Raw genomic sequence first — 21,773 nt, 5'->3', positions numbered from 1 at the left:
GGTTTCATTTTTAACGCACACCACGTGATTACAAGCTAAGTAGTAGTCGACAGTTCAGTACCGTTTTCGTTCGTTACAGAGGGAGGGAGAACGACGTTTGGATCGGCTAGTTCAGTGACGTAGTAGAAACGGGGAGTGGCAATAATGACGGGAACAGCGCATTCACTAAAGGAGACTGGAAGCAGTTAGGAGGGAGAAAAGGAGAATAACCAATCAACTGGTTTACACGTGAACGTGCCGTTACTATGGTTACGAGGATAAGCCACTTATAAGGGGTGTGTGGTTACCGTGTTGCTTTGGAATAGATCAGAAAACTCGTGTCATTTTTTCTGTTTTCCCCCTTTACAAATGGTTTTACTCTAGCTCCATAGCAGCTGATAATCGCAGAATTTTGCCGATGCGCTAATCGTGCAACGTTAAAAACGGGGGATCCGTATAAATTTCAGGTTAATCTGTAGGCCCGTAAAATTAGACGTAAATCCGTACATTTTACGGATAATCTGTAAAAGTTGGCAAGTATGCTATATGTGTTTTGATATTGCATAAATACACTCACCTTAATCAATGGAACAAAAAAATAAGAATAAATAAGTAAATATTTTTGTTTTATTATTGAAAGGTACCTACCTATGTGACATCAAAATATGTTTATGTTTAATTAATTTTACTATTTATGATCTTAAAGAATTTTTGACAATTTTACCCTATACAGTGTTACATATTTATGCAGAAACAGAAAATAAGCTTTTCCTCATTGCTTTAATCAGGAAGTCAGACAAGTGAAATGGGACATAGAGCTTGAGCTGGTACTCCCTTTCCAAACATCTTTTACAGATGAACAAAAGAACTTTCCTTGATGAGAGATTTGATACACATCCTATCAGCCAATGTACCCTTATTCTATTCTTTTCAAAACTAAGCCTTTAAATTTCTGTACAATTAAAAACCTAGGTTATGCTTTGTTATCATTTGTATCAATCTGACAATAATTCCAGCTCCAATAATTTATTTGAATTTCCTTCAACTTTTTCTTGATAACTTGAGCATTTCTGAATGAAATAAAAAAAACATTTTCTATTTTTTTTTCTGGATGGTTAATTTATAATCAAGATATTTATTTTCCTTGGTTTCTTTAGAAAATATCTGTTCTGACCTTAACATCTATATAAACTCTAATTAATGCTATCAAATGATGCCTATACTGACAATTGTGTTTCATTTCCCACCTTACATGCTCAATAAATTTCATTTAAAGAACAACTATTTTTTCTAATGTTAACGTGTTTTTCTAGAATGGTCTGTATTTACAGGGAGTCCTCAAAACCATCATTAGAAATGAAAAAGATTAAACAATAGTGAAATAGTTGAAAAACAACAATAATCAAAAAGTTGCAATCATCAACAAAACTAGTAAAAGCATCGAAAATCAAAAACGAAATCATCACACTCAATTATTGAGAAGGTCACGGTGGATTCATTACTGAAGCAAAAAAGGATTTTTTAAAAAAAGGTAAGTTAATTCAATTATTATCTCATATAAGCTTTTAAAAAAAAGCAAACTCTATTTCAATAATTGAAGAGTATGAAAATTATGTAAATGCTTTAAGTATTGAAACTGACAAATTGAAAAGCTATATTCTTAGTACCTGTACTAACAAATACCATTAAAAATATGAAGAAATGGACAATTTATTTTAAAAACTAGACAGATTAAAAATCACTTTAAAAGATTATATAATGAAATTAAATAAAAAATAATAGTGCAATTACTAACAATACTACAACCAGAAATAATAATATAGCTTTAAATATTTTAACTTTTAACAATAGTTGAAGCATAAAATTACCTCATTTAAGAGTTACAAATTTTAACATCAAATTGTATAGATTGGTTTTCATTTTTAGCATGTGTAGGAAACAATGATAATTTAAGCTCAAGTCAAAAATCACAATATCACAAGCTTTCAGTAAAAAGCTTAGCATCAAGTTTGTTAAAATCAATGAAAATTTCAAATGATAACTATGACATACAGCATGGCTAATTCTTTAAGACAGATTTGAAAATGAATCAGAAATAATAAATACTGCTTAAAATAAATTAGTTTTGCAGCCTAATTTTAAGCATAAATCAGTAACAGGCTTACAAAAACTAATTGACATAACGAAACAGTGCATTGAAACATTAAAAATTCTTAAATACAATAATTATTTTTTTATTACGTAACAAGTTAGATCATGACGTGATGAACTAGGCTTATCCATAGACATTGCGGTGCAACAAATTGAACATTGATTTACAAAAAAACACTCTCTTTCCCAACAGTAGCAAAAATTCACAAATAGTAATTTAAAACTAGATCAAATGGAACTGATTCCAGAAAACGAGATTAATGTTCCAGCTAAATCTAGTTTTTATTTACCTTATCACCACATTCTCAAGAAATGCATTTATAAATTCTTGGTGTTTTTGATGTTTCAGCAAAATCATCTAGTAGCCAATAAACAGGGGAAAGGTCCTCCTCAACTAGAATTAGATCATTACTTTGAAAATTCAGAATGCACAAAGAAACTGCAGCAGCAGACATCAGAAAAATGAATCTACTAATCACTATACTGGACTCAAACTTTAAAAGAATAATTTGGAGCATGTCACCTTATGAAGCAGTTTGAGATTTGGGATTAACAAGAATTGGGTAGGGCACTGCATCAGTGCCATTATCTTGCTCCAAGATGTATACAGAAATTAACAGAAGAAGTAGACAAGTATCCAATAGCTTCTAAAGCAGCTTTAGAAGACTTCTATATTGATGATTGTCTGGAACCAATTCAATCACTAAGTCTATCCAAGAACTACAAACACAGTTGACGCAAATGTTGTCAAAAACTATATTCCACTTGAAATGGGCTTAAAGCTCTTAGAAATTTATGAATAAATAGACCCTGAATTGCATTTGTCAAACACTTTTTTGAGCAGGGAAAATGATGATAACATAATAGAAACTTTAAGTATTCTGTGGCATCCAGACACAGATGTATTCTTCTTTAAAATTGATCAACCATCCCTTGAGAATCCCTTTACTCATCCATAACAAATTACATTTGATCCACTTGGATGGTTATCTCCTATTACATTTCAGTTCAAACTAATTACGCAAATATTATGGAAGCCTCAGTTGCAGTGAGATGATAATGTTCAAACAGACACTGCAGATGAATGAATCAACTTACGAATGATCTTTTATTTGCTAAGGACATCAAAAAATTTTAATTCTTAGTCAGACCAGCTGGAATAAACTATTGACTTTAAGCATGTCGATGACAGTCAAAGATATGTTTGGGAGTGGCTTGATGAAGCTGGCATTAAGGACATTGGGAAAAGGTTCTCACTCTACCAGAAAATTTTAGATAATTCAGGCAACCGCTAGCGAGGTGCAATAGGCAAGTTTGGATAGACCTGTCTCCCGAAAAGGAAAGAGAGAATCCTGGTTCAGTCACCATGTACCAGTTGTTGGTGAGGGGGGCAGTAGTTAGTCTTTTTTAACAGCAGATTTTTTGATAGAATAAAGTTTCATAAACGTTAGTTTGGTGATATTAGAAGTCAGTTGACAGCAACCTTCCTTGGTAAGTTTGACTGCAATTTCATTACTATAAATATCCACATGTCATAGCACCCAATGTAGATGTATTTCATGATGCAGCAAAATGGCTTTTAGTTTACTAAAGATGGAAATCCTTGAGCAGTCACCAATAGTTAAATAGTCTTTAAGAAGCTGGAGTGCACTGCAACTATTCCTCAACACTCATATGTCTTTAACATTGTTCTCTTCAGTGATCCCCTCAAGTCCAACTTAAATTGCATGGAGGATGAAATTACTTCTAAAGACAGAGGAACAGAGGTGCAATTACTTATAAAGACAGAGGGTTACGTTGTAAAAGAGAAATTTTGCATTGAGGTGTTTCTATGTAAATTCCACTCCCTGCTGAGTCTTCAATTTTACTGCCATTATTGTAGATCTTAATATCTGTTTTAGGAATGTTATTAATGACTTCCAAAGCCAATTGCTTGAGATGATCTGGAATGAAGTCTCTTTTATTTACAAGATCTGCAAAATTTTAGATAGAAGTGGGCACCAAAAAGTTCTTCCAAAGGACTTGTGCAGAATTGGAGATAATGAGGTTCTACAAAGTTGTTTAGAAGTGATTTGACTGAAAGGACTGTTTTTCTCTAGTCTTTGGTTGTACTTAAATGAATTTCAAAAGTACTTTGATGTGTTATTAAGCTTACCATAGCCAGAGAGCTTGCTGTAATATTTGACGAGGTTAGCCTGTCTTCTGAGTTGCAGAGGTTGTAGATTGGCCTTAAAGAAAACAATATCTCATGGACAACTGCGCTTGAATCCAGATATAATGAGGGCAGCGCTTAGCGGGACATAATCTAATTTTTTCAAGTTAGTATCAGAGGGGCAACAGTAGATTGGAAAACCAAATTTGAAAACAGGCCTAATGAGGGTATTTATAAGTAGTTCTGAGTGTAACCGCATCAGTGAGGAAAGGTAATACAGTACAGAACCCGTTATCCGGAAATCAGAAAACCGGAAAACCAAAAAAACCGGAACGAAATTCGATACATTTCCCCGCCATTTTTTTAAAAAAATGTTTTTTTCCTCATAAGATTTTAGGATTTTTCCTTCTGTTTTGAAAGATGTTTACCTTACCATCATTTTGGAAATAATCATTAGTGTATTACTTCATCGTTTTTTCTTCTTTTTAAGATTATTTCCAAATATTTTTTTTTAGTTGGGTTTAACAATAAAAAAACAGCTTTTTGTAGCGATTCAGAAAACCGGAAAAATCAGTTATCCGAAATAGCGATGGTCCCGATCGTTCCGGATAATCGGTTCCCTACTGTACATACAATCAACAACAACAGAGAAACATTCCTTAAACTCTCCTGATATATTTCATAGATACTCATCTCTTTCTAAACTTAAATGAGTAACAGCTTTATGTTTAAGATTTATTCATAACTGCAGAAATTCCACAAACAAGGCAACTGGAATTTTAAAAACTTAATAACTAATTATTAACTAATTCTAAGAATGTTTTAATTACATAAATGAAGTGTATTAAGTTTAATAATGAGATCAAAGAATTTAAAAAAATCAAGTATAATCTTGTAACAGCAAAATTTTATCTTCAAATTCATTGATTAGTGATTCAAGTACTATAATAGTTGGAATATTCTTGCAACATTCAAATCTTGCTTACAGCAAAAAATCCTATTCTACAACCAAGATTGCACATTCTGACTGATCACATTATTCCACAATTTCATATAATTCTCTTAGATGCTGGTCCATAACTTGTGCAATCTTCAATTCAAGTACATTTAATTGTACATAGAATAGCTGTAATAACACAGTTCAGGAATGAGATTAGCCAAAGGGCAAAAAAGCTGAATTTCCACAATAGTAAATTTTATGCAAGCGCAACCCTTTAATAATAAATTCCAGACAGTTTAAGGTAATAAATAATGTGTTGACATACAATTGTGTACTAATCNAAGTTCTTACAGTGCATTTAAATAAAAATAAAACTGATTTTTAAAAAAAAATCATGAGCCCTTATTGAAATGACAGGTGAAACATATCAATAACAGTGAAGTAGAAATATATAGTAACTCCTTAACATACAAAAATTGATATTTTAGTTTGAAAAATTACATGACAATCAGCAACTGTTTAGATAACTGTTTTTTATTTGATAAGAATTTTGCCTTTTATAGCATAAATAACAGCAGTTATAAATAAAATTTTGATGATGAGTTTAATTAACTCTTTTTCCAAAAAAAAAAAAATATTAAATTAAATCCCTTAAGTGATTGCCTTTGTTTGCTATATTTAGTCGTTAGTCCATCTTCAAACATCTTGTGACAAATCCTATTTTTTCTTCTTTGCAAGCACAATGTAAGTTTTGAATATACTCCCTTCCAGTTTCTCTGATGTTGCAACAAATCAATCAAAATCACTAATATTCGTCGTTAGAAAAACAGTCACCTTTATAGTAACTAATTTTTTTAAAAAATTTTACTTCTTACAAGAATCGCGATAATTGATCTTAAAATTGCATGAATATGAATAACAATTATGGATTTTGAAATCACATGAATATGAAACTAGATATACGATTTTGAAAATGAGGAAATACAAACTGGGATATAGAGTTTTTAAAACGCGTAAATACAAATCACAATTCATAATTTTTAGATTGCGTAAATACGAATCATGATGCGTAATTTTTAGATTGCATAAATAAGAATTATGATGCATAATTTTTAGAATGCATGAATGTGAATCCCAATGCCTTATTTTAAAAATACATATAAATACGAAAATCAATGTTTGATATTATAAACCGCATGAGTAAATCAAGACATTAATTTTAAACTTGCGTGAATACGAACCACTACATAGGTTTTTAAAAAGGCATAAATACGAATCACAATATCGGAATTTTAAATCTTGCGAATAAGAATCGCAACGTACAATATTCAAATCGCGTGAATAAGAATCGTAACACGCAAATATGAAAAGCTTTGTTTGATATTAAAATCGTGTGAATAAGAATCGAGATATTAGCAGATTCCAGGCTTAGGACCTCTAAAAGGCTTGTCAGAAGCAGCATCGTTTGAACTACAAAAATCGGATCTATCTGGATGGCGGGTAAAAAATTTGGAAAATCTTATCTGCTGCGAATAAAAGGGGAGAAAATAGCTATAATAAGTAAAAATGAGAAAGGATTGGTAACTATGTAGTTTGAATTTTCTGTTTCTTCCTGAAAATCGATAAATTTTCTGAAAAAGCAGAATACTTATAAAAAAAAGTGAAATTTTTAGAAAAATCTGAATTTTTGATTAAAAAAAACTGAAATTCAAGAGATAAAAGTGAAAAAAGCGGAAATCCGCTAAAAAGCAGAAAAATTTCATCCCTGACAGTTATTCAGAAATTGTGTAAAATATTTTAAATTTAGAGCTTCTATTACTAATAAAATGAGGATTGATTTGTCCTCTTCTCATATTTCTCCTGAACCTACATTTTGCAATGAGGAGTAGATTATGCCCCTTTCCAAATTAAATCAGTAAAAGAAAGAGGTTCTAAATCATTTAAATCATATGTAGTTCTTTTTTATTTATTTCACTACAATAGCTATATTTTATTATAAAAGTATTCTCTTTTACATCCTCTTACTGAGTTTAGGATAGTTAAAACATTTATACTTGTTTAATAAGCACATTGTTGTTGAAAAGACAACAGTTAAAAAAAAAATATAAAATAAACTATGAAGCTGAATATTAATAATGGTTGAAAGGTTACCTGGACCCTGGTCTCAGCTAATGAATTGCCATACCTGGGCACTGAGTATCTATACCCTATTCTCATTAGTAAGTGATGCAGTACTTTTAATTTACATTCACCTTTATTGACTATTAAAGGAACTAATAAATGTCAGTAAATTATAAAATCTCATGAAATTCCTAATTTTTTTTCAATAAGTAACAACAGAGTGTAACAAAAAACAAGCTGTTTAACAGCAAAATGGTGCCAAGTATTTTTTTATTACTTTACTTTTTTAAAACTTTAAAGCTTACTTAATGATCAATAAAGCCTATTTTTATACATTTAACAAATTTTTGAAAGGATTGGAGCACATTTGAGTACTGAACAAACTTATATTTCAATTTTTTTAGCAAAAAATATAAAATTTAAATACCTTTTTGATTCTTTATATTTTTCAGCTCAATATACACCTGATCAACAAGTTCTTCAACATCATCAACCTTTAAAAGAAATTTTTAAATTACCAATAAAACTAAAATAAAGTTAGATATGTGAAGAATTATAGTATAGTGATCTTTAGAGCTAACTTATTTTACTAAATCAACCTTGATGCCATTCCATTTTATAGTATGATATTCTACATAAATAAGATTTTCACATAGAACTTAAAAATGCTTTCTTACAATAATTGTTCAAAAATTGGTCTCTGTCTCTCTCTTTTTGAAGAAGTATATGCTAATATCTCTTGATTAAAATATATTGAGACAGAACAATATCAAAGGGTAAACATTTTAATTTGTTTTTATTAGAACTAACATTGTATTTAAACTCATAGAAAAATTAAGGTCATTACAAAATGAGAATAAGAGAAATTAAATGCAATGTTTGAGACCTCGTTTGGCAATTATCTTAAACTTATAATTAATAATACATTTAATATTGGTCAAACAAGAAATTAGAATTTCTTGTTCAAAAATTTTTTAAATTTTGTTGTTTTCATTTCTTGATTTCAAAAGTTCATACAATTTTAAAAAACAGTTAGAATAGCTCGAAAGAAAAAATCTATTGCATTAAATTTCAAAATAAAAAGTTGCAAATTCAAGGCATCCAATTACATCAGAGTTTTTTTTCTAAATCAAGTTTTAAAATAAATGAAATTGCGTTTCATATCTATTTAATTAGTTATTATATAAAAAATAGGTACTTACTCATGTAGAACAATGAACTTTATTAAATTAAAATAAATATCTTATTACATCTAATTTTTTTATAATAATTAAGTTTCTCTGGGCTAAAATATATTTATTGAGACAGAACAATAACAAACTGTAGATATGTTTATTATTTTTTTTAATTAATAGCACTATCATTGTATTTAATCTCATTGAAAAAATAAGGTCATTACAAAATGAGGATGAAGGAAATTAAATGCAATGTTTGAGACCTAGCATGGCAATTACCTTAAACTTATAATCAATAAATTTAATAATGGTCAACAAGTAATTAAACATTTCTAGTTTCAAAATTTTCCTAAAATTTTGTTGATTTCATTTATTGATTTTAAAAGTTCATACAATTTTAAAAAACAGTTAGAATAGCTTGGAAGCTAAAATCTAATGCTCTAAATCACACAAAAAAGTTGTAAAATCAAGCCATCAAATTACATCAGCTTTTTTTCTAAAACCAATTTGATAAATTAAAAAAAATAATAATAAAAAAACTTTGTTTCAGATCTGTTTGATTAGTACTTCTCATACAATAGAACAGGGATGAGTAACACGCGGTCCAAGGGCCGCTTGCGGCCCTCCAAGCATTTCCAAAATTAGAATTTATTTTATCGACTTTCTCCCATCGTATTGTTACAAAATTAGTTATAATAAAATGGTAGTACAGACTAAAGTTTAATACTTCAAAGCAAGTTTAGTAGGAACTTGAAGGCAAAGGACAGTTTATTCACAATTTGTATGATAAAATTCAGGGCTTTGAGCGCAAATTAAAATTGTGGAAACAGCATCTTTTGCAGAATAGTGTGTCTCACTTTCCAAATTTAGAAAAAGAAAACGTTACTACTTCTCAAAAATACTCACAATATATAGACATTTTAATCAACGAATTACAATTACGATTCCAAATGTTCACAGCTGAGAAGACAGCGGTTTCCATGAAAATGTTTTCCTCGCCATTTAATATCGATGTGGATACAGTTCCCGAAGACTTTCAAATGGAAGTGATTGACATGCAGAATAATACCGATTTAAAAAATGCATAAACTTACTCAGTAAACATCGAAAAATTTTATAAATCGTATGTGAGCCCTGAGAAATTTCCGCTTTTGACTAAATTTGCAAGGTAAATGATGTCTCTGTTCGGAAGTACATATGTTTGCGAACAATTATTTTCAACCATGAAATTAAACAAAAATGACCACCGATCAAGACTGAGTGATGCACGATTAGAAAGCTGCGTACGTTACCTTATCAATTCCGGCTGATATTGATCAGCTTGTATTGAAAAACCAGTGTCAAATTTCTCATTAAAAATTTCAAGTAAATTAGTTTTCTTGCTCTTTTCTTGCTTGCTTTTATTTTGCATTAAAATTTGCATATAAAATCTTTACTTTTTTTAAATATTTTTTTATTCTAATGTTTATTATAAATAAAGTTTTGTAAATTATTAATAAGTGTTACTTTATGTGCGGCCACCCAAAAAATTATAAAATTTTAATTGGCCCGTTGATTAAAAAGGTTGCTCACCCCTGCAATAGAACAATGATATTTATTATATTTAAATAAATTGCTTGTTTCATCTAATTAAAATGCATATGACTACATTGTTGACTGGTGACTAGTTAACTTGGCATGGCACTTGCAATTTTGAATTTATTCGTCATCAGTCAACAACATTGAGGAACATCAATATTTTTAAGGCTTTACTTTACTTTCACGTTCAATTACAAAATAACAATGACATGACATACAATGACATCAAATAATTTCCTTGAAAAATTGGTCAAAAAAAGTGTTAAGTAATGTTTAGATACATGATAATCATATTGAAAAAAAGGCAAATTACAATTTATTCGTTAACAATATAGCTTTTATCAATCTTTTCCGATAAAAAACTAAATTTATAACTGCTAGATATAGATCAAATACTAGTTTTATATATTGAATAGTTGAGAACATAAAAACTAAATAATAAACATTCAGAAAAAAGAAAATGCTTTGGTGTTCAAGTAAGAAACAAAACCTTAACTTTCACTCTATATTTTAGGATCTTAATTATCTTAATAGATCAACAGCAATCTTAATTATGTTCAAATTGACATATGGACAAACGCTCAAAAAATGTGAATAATCCATTTCAATAAATAAAAGCAACTGATAAATGCAGACTGTTCAATAAATAAATCAACTTATAGTTACATAAGCATATTATCTTACATCATGATACGTTGATTGTAAGCATTCAACAGCAGCATTTCTTTTCAGCCTCTCAACATCTAAGCATTTTTTATTGCAATGTAGACAAGAATGCATAAACATCATTTGCTTGGCTGATTTCTTGAATTTTTGGTGTTTTAATTTTGAAAACGGAAAAGAATTTTTCAGTATACAGCACTATAAAAAAATAAAATTACATTCAATGAGTAAAAAATGTTGAAAAAATAAAAAAAATAGCCTTTTATAAGCATTGAATGTGTTAAAAATAAATAAGCAAGAGAGAAATGAGGTTGTAAGTTAATATTATACTATAAAAGGGAGAGATTTTACTAAGTACAACATGACTTTAACATTATCTGAAGCACATGTGATAATTATCATTTACCTAAGTAATGCATGTTCTTATCACATATTTTATAGACAATAAAAAAAAACACTTATATTTCTTAAATGTTTTACAAACACTTATTCTTTTCCTAATATAATCTCATGTATACATATTTATTCCAAAATGAATTTAAAAAAATAAACATTTTTTTGAAAACAATTATGTTTCTCAAACATATCTTAGAAATGAGAAACACAAGATCTGAAATTTAGTTTATTTAAGAAACATAGGCAAAATGTTTTCATACTTAAATCTTAAGTAGAAGAGAAAGTCATTTTCCTTAGTTAATACATATAAACTTTAAAAACTGCTGAAAATTCTGTTTATCTCATGTATTATCTTCACTAAAGATGAGTATGTATTATTGCATATTTAAAAAAGATAATGTGAGAAATGCTAGCAGTTTATCAATTTTAATCTCTTTAAAATTTGTTTTTGTTTTTTTATATTTTAACATTATTTTTATATGAAGAAATGTATTGAATTATGAGCTAATGTTTGCTCTACTTTTGTTCACCCACAATATAGGTAATTCTCCCACATTATAGCATCCATTTTTATTTGGATAACTTTCACATCGAGCCTTAAGTATACATATTGATGCTTCTTTTGTACCCATCATGTTTGGGGTCCTGTGCCCAATATATGAATAGATAATTAACTTATAAAAAATAGTAAATTTTTAAGCAATTATATTTAGTTTAGTTCAAAATTTTTTCAAAAAAGTTAACAAATATGAATTTACTATAAAGAAAATGTTTAATGGCAAAAAGTTCTTCTTATTCACAAAATTATTCAAGAAAACTAAGGATGAATAGAATATTTACGAAAAAAAATGGAAAATGTCAATTTTGAAGAGAAAAAAAAGTTGACTGAGCCAGTTATGAAATCAAATGCATGATGAATAGCCTATAAAATCAAGTGTAACAAAGAAACTTTTAGCTAAAAAAAAAATACATTAATTTCACAAGAAATTAACGCCATTAATAAGACATAAGACAAATTATTCCAATTTTAAAAAAATAATTCCAAAAATAATATTTCGAAATAATTAAATATACAATTATAGCCAACTAATAAAAAAGCTCAAATTACCAAAATTTTCAGAATTTTATAAAAAATTAATTTAAAAAACTTGTACAACTGTACAAAATTCAGTAGGAACTTCCAATTTTTTTTTCTCTTAGTAACGGCTGATTTACCAGAATACATAAAAACCAAGAAATTGCCTGAGTCAACACTCCCCTGCAATTCATTCAACAAGCAATTAACATTGCAACAGCTTCCACCCTCATCATTAAACCAAGATAGGTCAAGTTCTAACTTGACCGAAGGAACAGCTGCCTAATTGTCACATTCTAAGAGAATGAGAAATTTTCATAACTTCTATATGAGGAGGAGAGGAAATAGAAGCAAAATAACTAGCTCACAGGCCTTTATGTCGTTTTAGTTTACACCAAATATTATTCTTTCTTCACAGAGTTTTTCAATTCAGTTTAAGAATTTTGAATAAATAAATGTATAGGGTAGTAAAGTAATTCACACTAAATCTGCACAATAGATTATTGGTGATGACAGTCAGGAAAATGTCCCTATGGATGATCAGAAGACATGCCATCACAATTTTGAACCTCTGCAGAAGGAATAGCTACTCTGCTTTGATAGTCGGAAAATTTGCATGCGAAATCAGGCACTTAATTGTAGTACAGTTTAACGAGGACCGATACTATACACCTTCGGTTCCTTTGCAGTTTGATCAAAGTGGTCACCACTGTGGTTCCATAAATACTTAGAAATGTTTTTAAAACAGTCTTAAAACACATTAAAGAAATTAAAAGCAATAAAAAATTATTTAAAATAGGATTAACTTGCAGACGATTATGTTAAATTTTTATGAAATAAAATAAAAAGATAAAATAAGAAAAGTCTTTTATGGTGTTTTGCGGCCAAATTAAATTTTTTTAAAATTATGGTACCAAAATTTCTGATAGAAATATAAAATGATGCCACCGATACCTGGCAGAAAAATAAAGCAATAACATAAATGATACAAAGTAGACTGGTTTAAATTTTGAGCTATTCTTTTCTTTCACTTGGCTATAGTCTTTTCTTTTTAATATTTATTTTTATTATTTGTTTTTATAGTGTATAGCAATCATTCAGTTTTTTATTTGCTATTAATTTTTTTTTTATAGGAAGAAAACTAGAATATTTTTCCCTTCAATTTTTAATTATTTGCAATTAGAGCAATTCTGATATGCTTTTGTTCTTTCTTTATTATGGAAGTGATATTTTATAATGATTAGAAGATATTTTAGTTAGTATATTTAATATTTTTTTAGTGTTGTAGTTCATTTACGTTGCATTAGAGCTGCACAATGGGCTATTGGCGACGGTCTAGGAGACATCCCTGAGAATGATCCGAAGACATGCCATCACAATTTTGATCCTCTGCAGAGCCTCTGCACAATTTTGATACCCCCACTTCGGTAGCCCAACGACCTGTGCACGAAGTCAAGCACTTTACAGTAGAACAGTTCAACGAGGACCAATACCGCACACCCTCGGTCCCTACGCAGACTAATCCAAGTGGTCACCCACCCGCACACTGGCCAGTGATGCTTGACTTCGGTGATCTGCTGGGAACAGTGTCTAAATGATCAGTCCACTGTGGGACTAATATTTTTCCCTTTTAGTATTTTTCCAATGAGAGTTCATATTCTGTTTTCTTTTCTTCTTTTTTTTCAACGTTTTTATTAAGGTGTAGGTACCGTTTCTGAAAAATGCAATGACATATAAAATTTGGGTTTTTGACATTAAAGAATTGAAAGAGATAATAAAAAATTTAAAAAATAGTTTCTCCAGCTTTTTTTCCACTTAGTAATTTCATTCTGTAACTTTAATATAACTATCACAATTTATTTTCCGTTTATCTTTACTATTTTAATCTATGCAACAATTTTAAGAAACGTCTGTTGTTGCTGTTTTAGAATTTTTTTAGAACACAACTTTTTTTTTAGTACAGTAATATGGAAAACCTGAAATTTAAGTATTAGATAATAAAAACAAATGACAATCAAGTCATACTTTGGAACTAAAAATTACTTTAATTCTGCTTCTCCCTTGCATTTTTTCCCCATTTTGCAATTTTAACTTTTCAATTTATTTTCAACAAGGATGGACCGGAAATAGACTGAAAGGTTGGTGGATACAATTTCTAGAAGGCGTTGAAAAAGCATTTGAAAGTCATCATTTATTTTAAACTCTTTTACAAAAATAGAAAATGATGTAATATATATATAGCTGGCTCAGTGGAAAGAGCCTGAAACAGCTCCCAATAACAACACAAGTTTGCATTCCCAACAATGGGTGGGCGATATGAATTCTGCTCCTGCCCCGCTGACTACAGTGCTAATGTGAAAGATCCTCAGATTAACACTGGATTAGCAAAGAAAGATAGATTTCTTTCAAGTCCCAATTCCCACTAGAATTCGTTTTTATGATGCAGCAGTTTTACTATAAAATAATTTAGAAGACTGAACATGTGAGCAAAATTTTTGCCTACTACGAATTTGCCAAGAGTCAAATTTTTACTTTATTTAGAACAAAAAAAATTTTTATTTTTGTACTCACTTTTTGAAATCCTTTTAATTGGTAAAACCTGTTATGGCAACATTCACTTGGTTCTACATCTGCACAATCCTGTTGAAGAAGACTTACAATATACCGTGCATATACCGTATCTATGTCCCGTTTTTCTAATTCTTCTGTTAACCATTGTAGAAGAGATGACGGGGTGGTATTTGAAACAAGACTCTGGCTCAGTCTGTTCATTATGAGTTTACCTAAAGTAGAAGTTGTTAGTGTTTAAATTTCTCTCATTAATATAAAAAGGAAGTAATAATACATAGCCAATCACAGAAGAAATGCAGAAGCTTATACTTATCACATCAGAAATAAGAACAAATATGCATTTAAGATAAGTATTAGTTTATAAAGGCTGCTTACTTAAATGTTATGATTAAACCAACATCACTATCTTGCTAAAACTTTAGTTTTTTAACCAAACATAGCTTTAGAACTAATGTTGTAGCTTGTATACTAACTGTGTGGCATAGTTTTGTTTTCAAGTAATGAACTTTTAACTTCCAGTATTTTGCAAACCTGCATTTCTAAACACATCAGAAAGATTTATATGATAAAAAGAATAGGAAGTTTTTTGTTTGTTTTTTTTTTAAATTTAAGAAAATTAATTAATATGATACCTTCCTTTGAACAAAAAACTTTTTTTTTTCTTTGAAAAGCAGTGTTTAGAAAAACTACATAATACATCAAAACATACCTTATTGCATTATTTGCAGCATAAAAATTTCTGCAAAAGTGAAAATTAAAATAGTTTAACTTAGTGATCATGAATGATATTTTCTACACAAGCATGCACTGCCAGCTCTTTACTGCCTATACTTCTAGGTTACTGTTTCCAGTGTATTTTGAAGCCATTTAGCTTACAATGTGATCGCGTTTTGAGACTTTCTTGAGTAGTATTTCTAGTATATGTGTATTTGTTATCTGATTTATTATTTGTGTTTAAAAAAAATAATCGTTGTAAGAATCGTCATTTAAAGACTTGTCATTTTAAGAAGTAAGAATCGCCATTTGAAAAAAAGAATCGTTATAAAAAATTTATTACCTTGCCAAAGATATATCAACTTAGAAACTTAAGGGTAAATGATAATTTGTAAAATGAACTTAATGTCGTTGCTCGAACAGTATGTTAACACTAACTAACGATAGTGCACAGAACAAAGAGGCCAAATCAAGACTGCCAAAAAAAAATAAGCTCTTTCTAAATCTAGCAACCATGTCACCTTTTCTATCAATACATCTACAAATAACTAAAACAAATTTTCACATGCAAGAACATTTTAACAAAATGATAATGAAAACAAATGTAGCATTGCTTAAAAGTCTATTTCAAACAAGATTTATAACTTTTGGGGAAAATTGCATCATACTATTTCAATTGGAAAAAAAATTTAACATGAAAAAAATATATAAGAGTATGTGTAAATTTTCTAATGTGGTAGAAAATAACCATTATTCAAGGCTAAGTTTACATCAATGTAATAAAAATGAATTCTATGAATATGATGGACGAATGTAGAATCCAAAACAAGCAGCAGCTGAGCTAAATCACACACAAAGATCTTTACATTTTCAATGTAACATTACAAAACAGTGTCACAAAGTCTGATAGAAAAATAAAAGGAAAATTTAATAAAATGAAAAGAAAAGATCATCTTAAATTAACATAATACCTAGAACATAATATTAAGATTAAAAAAGTAATAAAATAAATTTTCCTAAAGATAATTCAATGAATAAGAGTACATTAAAGCAAATATATTTATAATTATCTAAATCATCAAATGTTAAAAATTCTACACCAAATTTGTTTAATAAAAGACAAATATACATACCCAAATCCATTTGTTAAGTTTACTGTTAGTAAGTAGATATAATTTGCTTAACAGCCCACGAACAATGAAACCAAATTTCAAAAAAATAAACAAATATTGAGAGTTAAAAATTTCACCGAATTTTTTGGTGTGTAATCCACAGCGATGCGGAAAACACGCTGCAGTCTATAATCTACACCCTTTATTTTCAAAAGGGTGGGAAAGACATGGGCCTATAACTGGCACAGAATTAACTTTGACATCAGTGCAAAATCGAAACAATGCATAATTTTTATTATAATAAATAAAATTGCAAATATAAAACAAAATTAATAAAATTAAATACAATTATTAACTACGCTATATATATGAATACAATAAAAATAATCAGGTTAATAGGCAAGAAAGAAAAATACCTACAGCAGAAATGAAAAATAGCATTTATAATAAACAGAAAAGTAATTTGAAAGCATTGAAAATCCTTCAAAATCAGATGTATCTCTGAATCATAACTAGACAATTCTAAAATATTTGCATCAAAAATATTTGCATCAGTGTCTCGATCGTGATCAGTATTGCTGTCATCAAAATATGTTATAGCATTGTTTCTCAGTTCCTCAGCACCTAAACAGTGGAGGATAATCCAGGTTTTCTTTAAACCGTTATTTATCTCTTAGCGGATACATCTTTCAAACCTTTCATTCACAAACCTCCTTATAAGAGGCACATTGAATTTTTTTTATTAGAACTGAACATGTCAGCCATCCATTCCTCCCGATAATGTCTAACTTTAGACTTGAATGATTTGTTAATTCCCACATCCAGGGGCTAAAGTTTCTTAGTCAAGCCACCTGGTATGATGGATGAAAACACAGAGAAATTTTTGCATTGATTTTCAGTTACTTCACTTATGTGCGCCTGCATAGAATTCATGACCAAGAACTCATTTGGTTTAAAAAAGGCTCCCTTCCTTTTTCGCTAAATGGATGGAAAAAACGAAGTATTGACTTTGTGGTTCATCCACCTTTTTCTTTAGGTAAAATTTTCCCCTTAAAAATTATATAGGAAGGCAGCTTTTCACGAGCTTCTGAACAGGATAATACCACAGTGAAAGAAGTCTGATCATACATCGTAGTTATTATAGCAGCCGAATTCCTCCTGCAGCTTCTACAATTTGGTTCAGTGGATAATCAAAACTCATTGGAGTGTCATCCATGTTTATAATCTCACTAGCTGTGAATTTATTCAGTTTGATAAGCTTTCTGGTGAATTCCAGAAACTGCAAGCCTTTTTTTCTCCAGTTTTCAGGCAAACTTTGCGAGACGGTAGTGCAATCTCTCATTTGTAGGTTGTACCACCACATGAAGCGGTAGCACCAGGATGGCTCACCATTAAATTTTTCTATATTTTTTTATTTTGCCAACACTCGAGCATGCAGCCGTATTTTTAATGTTGATACGGGAAGTCCCCCTTTTTCCTTGCCGCAGTATCCATCGAACCAAGTCTTTTTTTAGGTTTGGCCATGAGGGTTTCCCCCTTCTCTTGCACTGTCTTTTTTTTTGTAGGAAGCTTGAAATTTTTCCTTATTCTTCTACCAAATCAAAATATTGGATTTGTTGATAAAAAAATCTACCCGCAGTACGATTACCATCTTTATTTGCTTTTTCTGTCACTTTCAATTTAAACTCAGCTGCGTAACTAGCACGCTTTTTACTCATCATTTCTTTATCAGACTCAAAAAAAAAAAAACACTCTCCGATTTTAAAAAGGGTAAGATGAAAAACATCCGAAACTTAAAATCTGGCACCATACCAGCGTTTTGGGTGAAGCGGAGTCTCTCTACTGACGAGTGCACAATGTTATCCTTTGGGATTTGGGAAAAGGAAAGAATTACAATGAGATTGGTTGGTTAAGTTGAATAAATATTTGCTAAAAATAAAGTTTAATGCTACATAATTTAAATTTTAAAAAAATAAGTGAAGATGTAACCTGTTACCAGGCAAGGTCAACACTTTTGCTGCCCTCACTCTCCCGATCATTACATCCCATTGATTATCTGTGTGAACTCAAATCCAACCCAAACACCATACCGGCAGCACATTCTATTGATATTACTTTAAAAACATTTTAAATTTTTCTTACCAGGTTTTAAGATGGGAGATGAATTACATTTCACAAGTTGTTATAACAGCAGCGTTTTTAAGATTCATTATGATCAACTCCATTTTAGGGAGATTTACACAGAACAGTAAAAAATTTTGCATATCTTCTGTAAGACTTTTTTCTAAATCTAAAGAAAAAAAAACAGAAATATAAAATAAATAATTTATATAACTAATACATACTCTGGCCTCATACTGTGCCAGAGAAAAAGTCAGTAAAACATTTTTCAAAAAAAAAAAATCTGAAGTTTAAGTATGTATAAACACTTGTATAAACACTTCTTTTTCTATAGAATCTGTCCCACATTGTGTTTAATGACATTTTAAGTTAAAAATTCAGACAAAAAACAAATTTTCTGAGATCAAACAAACTATTTTTCCAACAAATTTGGATTTTTAATCCTCAAGATATGAGGAATATCTGGAGTCTAATATAGTATTTAGGAGTAAGTAATATAGGAGAAAATATAGTCACAATAGTTTGTATATAGGAGATATAGATAGTTTGCACTCATTAATGTGAATTTTCCTTATTGCGTATTTTGCCATAGCTTGAAAACATTTTGATTAAGTAAGAAGTTTTTATAAATGATATCAGTCATACCCATATAAAATATATACCAATCATAATCAACAAAAAATACAATTTTGCAAAATCTTTTGAAAAACAGTTCTTTTAAAACCTTTTTCCTTTATTTCCTTCAATAATAATGCTCGGATTTCTTAAAGTTTTATGCAAAATTAAATAAGATTTGTGATTACTATTCCAGTTATATTCTAGAGTTGAGTGTCTACATAATCAAAAAATAATAAACAAAATAAAATGTCAAAAGATACGAAAGGAACCATAAAAATATCACTACAGTCGAGCCCTGCTATAGTGAACCTGGGATAAAGTGAATACTCGGATGTAGTGAACTTTTTTAGTGGCCCCATCTGTACTCCTATTTAAATAATGTCATTTTTAACGCTTACAGTGAACAGCTGAGAACTTGGAAATTGTGTTAAAGTGGACTCAAATTTCATTCCTCTAAATATCTTTTTCAGTCCTCCATCTTTGAAATTGCAGGTGTTGGGACCGAAAATGAATGCATTCCTATATAATGTGTCATATTTCACTTCTTTATGCTTATCACTTTTAACTATACTGTAATAAATGTTAAACAAAACATTTATCTTATACTCCCCCCTCTCTGACAAGCCTCTCTTTGTCCCTTTTCCCCCAAGCTTGCTCCACAGCTAGTTAACTTGGTCACCTGCTGAATTTTTGGAATTATCTTATCTGTTCAAACCATATTCTTTACAAATTACGCCTTGACAATCAAGAATGGGAACAATTTAACTCGTTCTACAGCTGCTCTCTTCATATTCTTACAGTATCTATTTCAAACAAGACTTTTATTTCTAAAGCAGTGAAAATGGCTAATTCTCTAAAGAGAAAAGCATTTTCGATCGATTACAAAGTTAAAATTGTAAAATGTATTGAAGATGGAACCAATGAATCGGCACAGAGTAAGGAATTTTCCTTGACAAAATCTACAATTTCAAACATTTGGAAAAATCGAAGTGCAATTCTTGCTGCATACAACAAAAATATGGTTCCGTCGAAAAAACTATGTCAAGCTGAAAGAGAAAACGTAGAAGAAGATTTGTTAAAATGGTTCACTACTCAGAAGCATAGAAATTTTTCTGTGACTGGACCTATGCATCAAATCAAAGCGAATGAGTTTGCTGAAAAATTAGAGGAAAAGGATTTTGTGTGCTCCAATGGATGGCAGCATAGATTCAAAGAACAGAATAATATTTCTTCAGGAAAGATTATTGGAGAAGCGAGTGTTGATGCAACGGATGTGGAAAACTGAAGTGAGGCCGAGTATTATTCTTACGGAATTATGAAGAGAAAGACATTTTAAATGATAGCTGGGCTATTTTACAAACTGATTCCCAATCAGATGTTAAAATTTAAAGGAGAAAAATACACTAATGGAAAACTCTCCAAAGTGAGAATAACAGTTCTTGTTTGTGCAAACATGAACAGCTCGGAAAAGCGAAAACTGTCATAGGTAAATCTCAAAAACCGAGGTGCTAGAACTTCGACAGTGGGACAGAGATTTATTAAAAGTAAGTCGTAAAATCGTTCTTCTCGTAGACAATTGCACAGCTCACCCTTATTAAGAAAGTCTAAAGTGTATTACGCTCGCATTTATACCACCAAATACGACTACTGTGTTGCAACCCATGGACCAGAATGTTATTCGCAGTCTCACTATAGGAGACAATTTTGTTATGCCTATTTTAGATAACTATGAAAAAAACAATATGGACTTAGAATGCAACATCTCACTTCTAGAAGCAATAGTTTTGCTCGAAAAATCATGGAGGCAAGTAACATCAGCTACAATCCACAACTGTTTCCAACATGCAGATCTTTCATACGATTTAGAAGAAAAAGATTCCAATGTAGAGGAAGATGATGAAGAAAATTTACCTATATCTCTATGGCTAAAAAACATGGGATGGACATTTTTCCTAAGGACATTATTGAGCAATTTGAATGTTGTGATGATGAAGTATGCACTTCTGGTACTCCTACCGATGATGACATTGTCACTGAAATAAAACAAACAAACGAAGGTAGAGAAGACTTATTAGAAGAAAATGTTGAAGAAAATGAACTTTCGGCACCATCTATAGCTGAAGTAAAATTAGCCATAAATGTCCGTAATGTTTTTTTCTACAGAAAATGCAGATCAAAAAATCTTGCATCCTTTGCACATTGCAGATAAGAAAATTGATGAACTCTATTTAAAATCAAATTGTGTTCAATCAAAATCACAAATTTTTTTCATAAAAAGTTAAATCACAATTAATTTTTTGCTATGTACGTATTATTTTCAATAATTTTCGCTTTATAAATTGTTAATTAGTTAATAATATTTTAAATAACTTATGTAAAATTGCAAATCCAATTTTCGATCATTCAA

The 21,773-nt window shown here is 29.9% G+C and overlaps 2 protein-coding genes across 3 annotated transcripts in view; one reads left to right on the top strand and one right to left on the bottom strand.

Annotated features, from left to right (window-relative positions):
- The window catches only part of LOC107452614 (uncharacterized), a 45,260-nt gene extending 23,836 nt beyond the window's left edge, over positions 1-21,424 (bottom strand). Inside the window, exons 1-5 of one of the 2 annotated variants that reach the window (XM_071187578.1) lie at positions 21,278-21,424; positions 18,770-18,917; positions 14,802-15,013; positions 10,781-10,957; positions 7,771-7,837 (exon numbers count right to left, since the gene is read on the bottom strand). In XM_071187578.1, the coding sequence (XP_071043679.1) occupies positions 7,771-7,837; positions 10,781-10,957; positions 14,802-15,002 (445 nt within the window). In that variant the 5' untranslated portion in view covers positions 15,003-15,013; positions 18,770-18,917; positions 21,278-21,424. The remainder of the gene's footprint in view (positions 1-7,770; positions 7,838-10,780; positions 10,958-14,801; positions 15,014-18,769; positions 18,918-21,277) is intronic. The other variant, XM_071187579.1, reaches the window with a different exon arrangement.
- LOC139426987 (tigger transposable element-derived protein 4-like) lies at positions 20,208-20,651 on the top strand. Its single transcript, XM_071187266.1, has one exon. The coding sequence runs from the start codon at positions 20,208-20,210 to the stop codon at positions 20,649-20,651; it is 444 nt and encodes a 147-aa protein (XP_071043367.1).
- Positions 21,425-21,773: the final 349 nt, after the last annotated feature.

This window comes from Parasteatoda tepidariorum, chromosome X1, assembly GCF_043381705.1.
Source record: "Parasteatoda tepidariorum isolate YZ-2023 chromosome X1, CAS_Ptep_4.0, whole genome shotgun sequence".
In the NCBI taxonomy this organism is placed as follows: Eukaryota; Metazoa; Arthropoda; class Arachnida; order Araneae; family Theridiidae; genus Parasteatoda; species Parasteatoda tepidariorum.
This window is presented reverse-complemented; position numbering and strand designations above follow the sequence as displayed.

What these genes read in the sequence shown, in the direction of transcription:
- LOC139426987 (XM_071187266.1), top strand. Translation starts at nt 20,208, where the DNA reads ATGGCTAATTCTCTAAAGAGAAAAGCATTTTCGATCGATTACAAAGTT.